At 40.0% G+C, this 12,922-nt stretch overlaps 1 protein-coding gene across 1 annotated transcript in view; it reads right to left on the bottom strand.

The window, feature by feature from the left end:
* LOC122642017 (nuclear pore complex protein NUP214) overlaps positions 1-12,922 on the bottom strand; it is a 100,096-nt gene that overhangs the window by 53,280 nt on the left and 33,894 nt on the right. Inside the window, exon 6 of the mRNA XM_043835396.1 lies at positions 2,004-2,116. Coding sequence (XP_043691331.1) covers positions 2,004-2,116 — 113 coding nt within the window. The remainder of the gene's footprint in view (positions 1-2,003; positions 2,117-12,922) is intronic.

Below are 12,922 nucleotides of genomic sequence, written 5' to 3'. Positions count from 1 at the left end.
TTATTTTTTCTATTCTTATTGGTCCAAGCTGGAGCTTTCTTTTGACATATGTATACTCCAGCTTGAGGGGTAGTGTTGAGACGAGTTAGTTGGGGTATGTCCAACATGACATAGTTATTTAGTTTCCTAGTTTAGTTCCTTTCCTAGTTAGACTAGAGTTCTATTTTAAGTATATAATCTGTCCAAGGCTATTATATAAAGGAACATTGGCTGGAGCGGTAGGTAATCTATCGCAGTCTTCTTCCATTTTCTCCTCTCTAAAGTTACTGGTTAGAAGTCCTAGGTTTTCTACAGCACTTGGTATAAACACCATGATTGACTTTTCCCTGGTTTCGCCAGTCCCTTGGAAAACGCAGTGGAAGTCACGATTTGCGGCGTTGTTGAATGATTTTTGAAAGATTCAAAGTTGAGGTATATCACTTTTCCCAAAAAAATAATTTTTGCAGAAAAATAGGATAAACCATGCGACTCCGCTATATTCGACTCTTTGTAGCAGACCATGTATGATCAATGATTTAAGAAATGGTTTATAATTTGATGTCTATTTATTCCAAATGCATATTGAAGTTGTTTTACTTGAATTATATGTGTTCTAGTACTAAACATTGTGTCGAATAGCCCATATTAGAGAATGTATACAGTGAACACTACCAACTTAGGGTCCGAAGTCAACCTACCATTTTACGTGTGAATTTTTAATCTAAGGTTCCGACTATGTTTAGTGGGACTAAAATAGGGTGCCCTAGAAGTTTCAGGACCTAATTTGGCCATTTGGCCCTTGAAAGTCGAAACCAACCATTGAAATTTTTTTTAAAAAAAGGTACAAGTTTCAACCAAAATTGGTTATGGTCGAAACATTTCGGTTTTGAGCCTGGTTGAAACCTGGAACCTTGCATTATATATTAGTTATTAGAAATAAGATTGGCCTTGCTATGCTAGATATAATGGACACCCTAAAAAATACCTACGCGGCCCACTCAACTAGAAATAATGGACAGTAAAAAAATACTCCACTCAACTAGAAATAATGGACACAGTAAAAAAATACTAGGGCGCCTTGGGTCGCCTAGCTGCCTTGTCAACTATGTTAAGTAGTGTAATCATCAATTACCTGATGGCATGCAGATATAGAATAGCATACTGATTTATCATATGTAAAATGTAAAGTGAAGAAGAATCAGTTAGCCACAATAAGAGCCAAGAAACAAATGCAGCTTACACCTTGCCTTTTTGGGTGAAGTATGTAGCACCTAAAGAACTAAGGGATGCATTCACATCATGATGACGGGTGCCCTCTAGGTCTCAGAGTTGCATTTTATGGAGTTAATCCGAGGCAATATTCAAGAATGTGGAACAGACAAAACAGAAGAAAAATTAAGAAACCGGCCCTCCTAACAATGGGGGTAACATCCAAGAATCAAATCTTTGGAATTTCAATCATACACATTGATATAATTTGAATGCACAGATCCAATATTTTCAAAAAAAGGCCTGGAGGTCAGACTGTTTCGGTCCAAAGATCTACAGTGCCATAACAAAAAAGATAAAGAATGCTGAAAACAAAGTTGTAAAGTCTATAACTGAATCTTATCACGCAGAAAACATTGCCATACTGAAATTGATCAACCTCGATACAGAAACAAATCAATATATAAATTAGAATTTACTGTAAAGAACAAAACATGCTCCAGAATATACCAAACAAAAACCAGGAGTGCAGGAAGATAAGCTTCACAATTGCTTTAAACAATGAACTCCATCTATGTATCTGTCCACACCCACCCACACACTCACACGCATGCTCGAAGTATGGATACGAAATCCTCATACTAAAAGTAAAGAGGAACATGACTGCATAAGAATAATAAGAAAACACAACGCTAACGGTTTATTTCTTTGGTCCCCATTCGAGTAGAATCAGCAGGTCATCTAATGCACACATGTAATTAAGCATCAAAGAAAAACTTCATTCTAAACACGTATAAAGACTAGACAAATCATACCATGGCTCCAGATAGCTCAGGAACAAACACGGTCCACCTCCAAAGGGCAATATATCATCAACTACGCCAGAAAATATATCACTGAAGCATAGAACAAAATGCTTGGAAGAAGTCTACAACAACAAAAAATCAAAAATAAACAATTAACCAGCAAAAGATTAAAAAAAAATTTTGTGAATACAACATTTGAAAAGAGAAACAGTAAATCTGTTTTTTGCTGAAGAAAAGGCCTCATACAAATCACAACATATCGCCATACCATGAATTACTGAAAGAGGATAGATTTGACCATGTTGAGTAGTCAAACCCGAAAGGGTATATTTGTCTTTTGTATTCTTAAGTCGTTTAGTCGGCTATGTGGGTTTTAGTCCCACATCGCCTATTTGTAATTCTGTCCTCTCTTTTCAATATTATAAATAGAAGAGCTTGGGGTGATCATTACCAAGGATTTAAGTCTCGGTGCGTATCGTATCGTCTCGGCCGATACGTCTCTGTATCGTCTCGGCCGATACGTCTCGGTATCGGCCGTGGTCGATACGATACAGGCCGAGACGTATCTTTTTTTTTTTAAAATGTAAATGTCTCGACTGTATCGAGACGTACCGATACGATACGATACGATCGATACGTATCGATACAGCCGAGAGTTTTTTTAAAAAATTATTTTATTATACTTAAAGAACGATATGTATCGAGACGTATCGATACGTCTTGATATGTATCGATATGTATCGACCGATACATATCGATACATATTGAGACGACTCGATACGTCTCGGTATGTATCGTTAACTTAAAAAACACATGGCCATTTCATCATTTTCACCCAAAACTCGATTTCTAGCAGTCCAGGCGGAAAAAAGGTCTTCCCAGCTTTGAGAAACCCTTCCAAAAACACATTTAAACTTGCTTTTTGGGTAAAATTTCTTGAGGGCTTTCAATTCTTTGCCAAAAACGAACTTAGAGGAGCTGAAATCACATCATTTGGTGGATCTAACAGCCTACATTCGAACTCAAAAGCTGTTCTTGAAGGGTTAGGTAAGTTTTTTGAAAAAAACTTGAATCTTTTGCTTTAATCTTTGATTATTGGTATGTTTTTTGGTATGAATCAAGAGAATATGTTAAACAAACATAGAAATTGCATTCTTTGTATGCATTTACAAAGCTTTGGTTTCAAATCCATGTTTCTTTGACCATTTTTACCCAAAACCGAAAATTCCTTCTTTAAAATGAAATTTTTTTTTTTTTTCTTCTTAACTTTAAAACAAATGGTAATGTTTATAAGATATGGAGTACATTATGTATAGATGTATGACATCCCAAGAAGATTATACATTTACCCTAAAATCTGTATTTTTTTTTTTTTTTTGGGGTATTTTCTGAATTTATAAAATACTTACAAAAATGTAAAAAATCTGATTTTTCCATCTATACTCTTTCATTATAGTTTGATAAAATGTATAATTGGCTAAAATAGAATCAAAGACTTAGATTCATATATGTAGTACATTATGTCATTTTTTTTAATTATTTAAAAAATTAAATAATGTGTAACTAGTTGTAGAAAATATAAAAATGTTTAAATATTGTTTATGGCAACTTTGCTAGGTAGTAAATAAAAGAAGATGATGCAATGCATGACATGCATCATAATGTGTGTCTATACTTGTATAGTTGTATAAATAATAAATTATTGATGTGTGGATTTGAATATTGTTTAATATATATCTTATATAGTTATCTACTTTTGTTTGGTATTTAGGACGATGCCGCGACAACAAGACATTGGGTGGTCTTATTGTACCAAAATAAACAATAATAGATTACATACACGTGCAACTCACGTGACACCCAACATCTTGGAGGTGGGGTAACTCGGCAAAAAGAGCACATGGCGGGAGGATATGGAAATGTTTCCAAGTGTACACGATTCCTGTAGAGTTAAGCGGGCAATGCAAAACACCTTAGAGATTCCAAAAAAAAAATCCAAGCAAGCACATGATCATGTTGATGCATTGGTGAAAAATTTGATGGAAGATTTTGAAGATTATGAAGGATCGGATATGGAAGCAGAGGAGGACCCAGAGTTGGCATTGGCGATGAAACAATCAACATGAAGCAAAAGAGCAACAATGGAAAGGCGAGCAATTGATTAGAAGTCAATCAACTCGACCAGACCAGGGCCACTGTAGATATTGGTGTTGGCTCCTCTTGTCGTCCATCTCTAAGTAAGGGTAAGCAGCCTGTTGGCCTTAGTCGAGCAACCAGTGTGAAGGGGATGTTTGACCGGTTTACAAAGAGTGGTAAGGGTAAGAGAAAGAAGAGCCCGGATATCGAGAGACATGGATCCTAATGTCTATAGAGCAAGAGGATGCTAGCCAACGAGAGGATTGAAGAAAGCTTTCAACCCAAAACACTTAGTAAAAGGATAGGCGAGCAATCTCCGATGGTTCCACGTTCTATGATTCCACCACATAAGGCCAAAGATCCCCACTTCAAAGCCATGGTAAAGGAGATTCAGCGGTGTGGGAAAAATGTTAAGCCACCCACACCTCATGAGATTGCTGGGACTTACTTGGATGATATTGTCCAAGAGGTGCATGAGTATGTAGAGAGGTTCAAGGAGAAATGGCCACTATATGGAGTGACCATCATGTGTGATGGATGGAATGGACCAACAAGATTATCCATCATCAATTTTCTTATCTACTGTGATGGAAGGACGATCTTCCACAAGTCGGTCAATGCATCTAGTGAAATCAAAGATGCCAACTACTTGTACAAGTTAATGGATGAAGTTGTGGAGGACATAGGAGAAGAAAATGTTGTCCAAGTAGTAACTGACAATGCAGCAAATTTCAAGAAAGCTGGTCAGTTGCTTTTGTTAAAGAGGCAACATTTATTTTGGACACCATGTGCAGCTCATTGCATAGATTTGATGTTTAAGGACATAGGAGAATTGCCCAAGGTCCAAAAGTTGGTTGGTAGGCAAGAAAAATCACCAACTTTATTTACAACCATAGTTGGGTTTTGGCATTGATGAGGAGTTATACACAAGGGGATTTAGTGAGGCCTGCAACAACAAGATTTGCAACAAATTACATTGCAATTGATAGCCTCATTTCCCGAAAGCATGGGCTGCTACAGATGTTCACCTCTATTGAGTGGTTGACTAGCAATTATGCAAGGTCTGAAATTGGGAGATTTGTTCAAGATCTTGTTACCTCCTCAAATTTTTGGGCTGCAATGGGCCGACTTTATAATGCTATGATGCCACTCTTTTGTCTACTTCGAGAGGTTGATGGGGATAAAGAGCAGACCATGGGTAAGATGATAGATGCCATGGGATGTGTGAAGAGAAAAATACATGAGAATAATCCAACATCAAACAAGAAGTATTTGAAGATTATATCCGATCGATGGGAAAATATGTTGGTTCAAGATGTTCATTGGGCAGGTAATCTTATAAGTATATGACTTTGGTTTCATTTTAAACACTTAGTAGTTAGTAAGTTACTATTTATTTATTTATTATTAGAATTTCTAGGTTTCTAACCATCCATTACAAACCATGTGCAGCATATTATTTGAATCCGGATATCCAATACTCCAATGATATAGGGTGTAGACCGGATCTATTGCGTGCCCTAAGGAATGTTGTGAACAGCATGGAGCCAGATGTAGCGAAGGCCACACTTGCCATGGATGAGGTTATAACTAAATTAGTTGTATAAATGATTGAAACCAAGAATAGAGTGATTGGTGGAAGTGGAACTAATATATATATTTTTTTAATACCTCTCTAGGCTAAGTATTTTCGGGAGGTCACTCGTGGTTTTGCTGATAGAATGGCTATCCATGCTAGGAGCACACAACGCCCAGGTAAGTTAGGTTTACCTAATTTATTATATCATTTAAAATTTGTTTTAAGGCTTTGTCTTTTAATATTTCATTTATTATTGTGCAGCTGATTGGTGGCTCAATTATGGGGTACTAGTGCTCCACACTTAACCCGAATTGCAATTGAGTATTATCCCTGACGGCATCCTCTAGTGGCTGCGAACGTAATCGAGTACATTCGGGTTGATACACACCAAACCCCGGAATCGTCTCGATTATTCAAAGTTAGAGAAGCTAGTGTATGTCCATTACAACATAAGAGTCAAGCTTAAATATTTAGAGCCGGAAAGAGAAGGAGATGATGTAGATGTCAACCCAATCGACATCAACCACCTACTTGATGATGAAGATCCAGTTAGAGCATGGATAGAAGATACCGATAAGGTATTGGTGATGGATCAATTAAGTGAGGATCGCCAGACAACCAAACCTGATCTAGTGATAGAGAGCATCATTCAACAGATGGATGAGGATGCAACACAGCCACCATCACAAGATCCTTGTCCTAATGTTGAAGAAAATGAAAGTAGCTCTGAAGAAGGTTTAGTCAGGAGGACGAGGTCAGGTCATCCGTATGGAGGAACTCGACAACATGTTGATGATGAGGATGAAGACGACGATGGTGATGGTGATGGTGGTGGTGGTTCTGTTGCTGCTGCTGCTGCTGATGATGATGATGATGATGATGACGATGATGATGGTAGTGGTGGTGGTGGTGGTGGTGGCCATGGTGCTGGAGGTAGTGGTGGTCTTGGAGGTAGTGGTGGTGGCCATGAGGCTTCACAACATCGTCTTTGGGGTTCGATTCACATGTGAGGCGGGATACACACATACTACCCAAGATATGGATCGTAGGTGCGAGCTGCTGCCATAAGACTTACTCGCGGAAGCCGTATAAGGGCAAGTCGCAGCGCTCCCACAATCCATATGATAGTGATGTGCTTATGAGCGGCATGGAGTCACTTAGCATTAGTTCGATTATCTTTGGTGCTTCATCAGGCCATGGGCATTATGCATCAGGTTCTTCTTCAGGCTATGGACATGGGGCTTCTGCAGGGTATGGAAGTTATGGATACGGAGAGAATCAAGCACAAGCACAACCTAGTGCTATCGTGACATTAGCCACTCCAGAGCGACACACGATTCTACTATGAGTGGGAGAGTCACTACCATCGTATTTGACGTGGCTCGATGTTGTGCTTATGTTCGACAAGACACAACATCATCCTAGTCGCTCCTATTGTTAAAGACCCTTACAGACATGACTTTGATCCACCCCGACATTCTTCATGGCAATAGAGTGACTCTATATGTAAAGAATTTCATCATTTAATCTTTTATAACAATTTCAAAGTGCTGCACTTGTCTGGTTATTGATTATTCACAATTCTTAGTATATATGCATGATATATGACACAAATTGCTTGTTTATATTGTTTTTTGTGTCCAAAAGTGTATTTTCATGTGTATTTTGATCATTTTCATGCGTTTCTGCACCGATCGATACGTATCTCCGATACGATACGATACAATACATCTCTTAAAATCGCCTGACCGATACAATACCCGATACCGAGACTTAAATCCTTGATCATTACTCACTCAAGCATTACATTCCATCGTGTTCTGTTAACATGGTATTAGAGCTAGATCTGATCAAGTTCAGAACACCCCCCCCCCATCGTTTCCTCTCATCTCTCCTCTCTCTCTCTTTCTCTCTTTCTCTCGGCTTCTTTTTTTTCTGTTTTGGTTTCCTTTCCCTATTGAAGGGCAGCACTTAGGAGGTGATCGATGATCTAGTTGCTGCCCTCTATGGAACCTCCACTATGATATGAAGAAGGTTTGATAGTTGCAGCTGGCCCATCTTTTCTACGATTCTTTTGGGAATTCTCCCTCTTGAAGATCAAGTCTCAATTATCATTGGAGATTGATTGTTCGTATTGGAGACCCATTCTTGCAGCTTGGGACAGCATTTATCACCAACCACCATCACCAATTGAAGCCCCCTACCCTACATTGATCTCAACTTTCAGGGTTTTCTAAAACCCTGACAAATATCGATTTGAGGGTTAGGGTTGTCATCCTTTGCTTATTTTTTGAAGGAAGTTCTATCCACACCAGGGGAGCACTTCATCTGTTTTTCAGCCATTTATATTGAGTTTTGTTGCAGAAATCAGGTTTTTTCTCTCCAAACTATCGATGTGATTCTGGCACTTCTTTGGCTGGTTGCATAGAGCCTGTTGTTCTTTGTTTCAGATTCATTATGGTTGGTTCCTTGTTTATTAATTACCATGCCTGGTTCGACTGTTACTACTGCTACTTCGGGTTCTGAAACTGATGGACAGCCAAGGCCTGAATATTTACCTTTCGCTGCTCCAATCAAACTGGATGGAACAAACTACTTGATGTGGTCCAGGTCTACTTACTGGCCATATTACTGGCAGAACAAAGAAACCAGTTGAAGATGGTTCACCTCAAGATCGATGGGTATCCAATGATGCCATGGTGATGTCCTATTTGCAGCACTCTATGCAACCGGACATCTCCAACAACTACTTATTGTTGGATACAGCCTATTCTATTTGGAGTGTAGCCAAGCTGACCTTTGGGCAGGATGGGAATGATGCTCAGGTGTATGAGCTTCAAAAAAGGGTCCATGAAACCACTCAGAAGGAACTGCCCGTCTCCAAATATTATGCCCCCCTAAAAGGACTTTGGCAACAATTAGATCACTATTCAGATTATCAGCCTTCTACTACAGCCGACATTGCTGCCTACCATAAACACGTGGAGAAAAGACGTGTCTATACTTTCCTGGCAGGGCTGAATGCTGAACTTGATCCCATAAAAGTCCAAGTTCTTGGCAAATCTCCAGTCCCTACACTGGAGCAGGCTTTTGCTTTGGTCAATAATGAGGAGCGTCGTCGAGCTACTATGTTGCACACTACTCCTATTGAAAAATCTGCCTTGCAAACTGGTTCTACCACCACTTCCAATACCATTACTGATAGTGGTAATGCTGCCTCCAAGGAGCCGGTTAAATGTGAACACTGCAACAAGCCTTATCACACTAAGGCTACGTGCTGGAAGATACATGGAAAGCCGGCTGATTTTGAGGCTAAACGGGCTGCTGAGGGGAAGTCCAAGTTCAAGGCTAATCACACAGAAACTATTTCTGTTTCCTGCTGCTCCATCCTCTGGCACTGTTCCATAGTTATCAAGGCGTCGCCATGGCGTCCAGACTCCTTGGTCGCCTTGGACACCTTGGGAGCCATGGCGGGCGCCTTGCCGCCATGGCGGGCGCCTTGCCGCCATGGCGGTGTCGCCTTGTTTTTTTACCCTCTAAAACGCCATGGTCGCTTTCCCGCCCTGATAACTATGCACTAGTCACACTGGTCTTACTTCAGATGAACTCCTAGCCTTCTGTCGCATGCTCAAGGCTTCATCAACACCATCGGATGCACCTACTGCCTCTTCTGGTTCTCACTTTGCCTCAGATATTCCAGTCGGTCGTCATTATGCATCAGCTGTTACCTAGTCCCTGGATTATAGACTCCGGTGCAACTGACCACATGACTGGTTCCTCCCACATGACTGGTTCCTCCCATATTTTTCACCAGTATTCTTCTTCTTCTGGGAACGACACAGTTCGAGTAGCTAATGGTTCCCTTTCCCCATATCTGGAAAAGGATCCATTCGTTGTTCTCCTTCCCTTACATTAAATTCTGTTTTGCATGTTCCTTCATTCTCTACTTATCTTCTTTCAATTAGTAGTCTTACTAACAAATTAAACTGCAAAATAACCTTTTTTTCTTCTCATTGTGTCATACAGAATTTGGTGACAGAGACGATGATTGGGGGTGGTAACGTACATGGTGGTCTCTACTTACTCGACACAGGTCAATCTTCATTTCCATTAACTCCATCTCTAGTTCATCAGTTACATTCAGCCACATCACCTGATCTCCACCTATGGCATTGTCGACTCGGGTATCCTCCTCTTCGAACTTTAGCCTTTTTATTTCCTCAGTTAGTCAAAGGTTGTAAAAAGGATGAGTTTTTATGTGAGGCGTGTGTTTTGGCCAAACAGACTCCTAGTTATACTTCCACTAATAAAAGAAGTACTTCACTTTTTGCTTTAGTTCATACGGATGTTTGGGGACCTTCTCGTTGTGTTTCAATATTTGGTTCTAGATGGTTTGTTTCCTTTATAGATTGTTATACTCGTACTACTTGGGTGTACATGATGCAGCACAAGAGTGAAGTTTTTCACTATCTTCAGCTCTTCCACTATATGGTTCAGACCCAATTCAATGCATCTCCGAAAATTCTGCGAAGTGATAATGGCAGAGCGTACATGGAGGGGCAGTTCCAAACGTATCTAGCTGAAAAATGGGATAATTCATCAGACAAGCTATGTTGACACTGCTGCTCAGAATGGAGTGGTTGAAAGGAAGAATTGTCACCTTTTGGAGGTTGCTCGGGCCATCATGTTTACACGGCAAGTCCCTACCCAATATTGGAGTGATGCTATTCTCACCGCTGCCTACCTCATCAACCGCATGCCTACTCTTGTCCTTGCTGGCCGTGCTCCTGTTGACATCCTACAGGGTTCTTCCTTTTTGTGGTGCCACCAAAAATATTTGGCTGTATCTGTTATGCTCGCCATCATCTTCCTCATGGCAAGCTTAATCCTCGTAGCATTCGGTGTAATTTTTTGGGGTACTCCACTCCTCAAAAGGGATACAAGTGTTATCACCCTCCCACTAGGCGTACTCTGGTGACTATGGACGTTGTCTTCCATGAATCCTTGGCTTATTATTCTCAACCACCTCTTCAGGGGGTGCATGTTCTAGTTATCCTTGAAGATGTGTTTGAAGATGTGCCTGAGCCAACGTCTACGATTTCAAGCACTGTATACTTGAGACTCCATCTACTCTCCCAGAATCCACCTGGGGGCACTAATATAGCGTTTAGTGAGCTCCCCCTCTCTACGTGTGTTGGAGCATACCTCAGTGCTTGGGAGGTGCGTTCACTCCCATACCCAACTTGGGTAATGAAAGGGTAATGACAAATGATGTCTGCTTTACTGTGGCCTTCTCTCTCCACCTTCTCTGCTCAACTGTCTTAAGATTCTGCTAGTGCCTTTTTTGTGTCTTTCTTGTGGAAGTTCTCTTACAGTGCCTGGCCCCAAACTGCTGATTCCTTAGCCTCTATCCAAGCAAAAATGATGTAGACTTCTCTGTCGCTCTGCCAACTGATGTACTAACTTTCCAGAAGTCTGACTACACGACCAATAAACTGAAATCTTCCCTTTATCTGCTCTTGATGAGGACATCACTCACGGATTAATGCAGCCACATGTCACTTCATTATGGCTAGATGACCAGCATTATGTGTAGTTCTTTTTATTATTTTGTTGTATTTTTATTTGGGGCCAGAACTGTTACGTACTAATGTAGCAAGGCAGTTATTGCTGGAGAAATAGTTATTTGGGAGTAGTTACTAGGGAGTTATTGCTTTCTTTTTTTATTTTGAGTTTTAGAAGACTGTATTCTGACATGGAAGACTAGGAATGGTGATGCAACTTGTGAGATTTTCTCCATTCTCTGCAGCATGAGTTATTCCCAGCAAACCTTGGAGTGAATTCAAGTTGGTGTGAAGCCAAAACCTCTTTCTCTTCTCTAACTCTTCACTCTTAGGCAACCACCCTCTTACTCTCCCCTAGTCCTTTCACATCAGTCCCAATTTTCCCACTTTTGCCTTAAATTATAACCTCAAACACTCTGGAGATTCATCAATTAACAGCAATGAGGCACTACGGATACATTCTTGGAGTTTGGTAGTGACAAAGCACTTGATCACAGCATTCCAACTCGTGGGACAGAAAATGAAGCTACTGCCTATCATGTACCTTTTATTAAATTTCCATGAATCCTAAAATGAATTTTCTGCACTTGTATTTTGGAAAATTTATCATTTATGGTTGTTGTTAAATTTGATTTTCTGCATGTATGTTGTGAGTTTTCTGTTAGTAGACCTTTCCAAACCCAAATTCTTTTAATTCTTAGACTTGTATTAGAATTCCCAAACCTTTCCTGCACCAGCTCTTTTCTCTCCAGATTCTGTTCACTGATGATGTCTTGGACTTCTGTTTGGGTATCTCAACTGGTGCTTGAGTCTTGGGTATAGTCTTTTCTCTCCACAAACTGCACAATGCAACGTCAGACTTCTGTGTTGGCTGTGATTTTTTCTTCTTTGACTGTCCTTCAACATGCCTAATAGAATCATTTCTTGACTGCATGGTTCAACAAGGCTGACTCCTCTCCTGATGGTACCAATTGTTGAAACTTCTGGTTCCATAAGGATACCGACTTTGTCTCTCTTGAGGGTGGCTAGATGGAAATAACACTCTACAATCTCTAGCCATATGCCCACAGTTATGAGGAAGGCACTTGGCCCTATGCCCTAGGAGTATGTGGAGTATATTGGTTAACCAAGTTATTTAACAAGATTATGATTTCAAGGAAAATGCCAGAAGATTGGAGGAGAAGCATTGTAGTTCCGGTCACGATACAGAAACACTGAAACAAATCGAGGAAGGTTCCAGAGACCGAAGTCGAAGATGAGAGCGAAGTGGAAGAAGAAGCGCATGAGGAGACTCAAGAGAAAGCGCTGAAAGATGAGACAGAGATCCAAGTAGATTGGAGTGGTGGCTTTGACACAAAGATGGTTTGTCTATCCCACTGCCTCTCCTCCTCCTCCATGTTGTGAAGGAAGGAGAATGTGAGGTAGTGGAAGGCGAGTCATTGTTGCATCTATATTACCTCTTTTCTCCATTTTGCAATTTAAAACTATTAGTTAATAGCTTTTAGTGCCGATTTTAGATATGTATTGAGTGGTTCCTTCTTTCAGTAAGTTGTTTCTATTAATCTGGATTCTTCTATTGGTTTAATGGAAATTGTGTTTAAGATTTGTGTTCAAAAAAAAAAAAATTTGTACTTCCGGTCAACAAAAAT

This window comes from Telopea speciosissima, chromosome 10 (genome assembly GCF_018873765.1).
Source record: "Telopea speciosissima isolate NSW1024214 ecotype Mountain lineage chromosome 10, Tspe_v1, whole genome shotgun sequence".
Classification (NCBI taxonomy): domain Eukaryota; kingdom Viridiplantae; phylum Streptophyta; class Magnoliopsida; order Proteales; family Proteaceae; genus Telopea; species Telopea speciosissima.
This window is presented reverse-complemented; position numbering and strand designations above follow the sequence as displayed.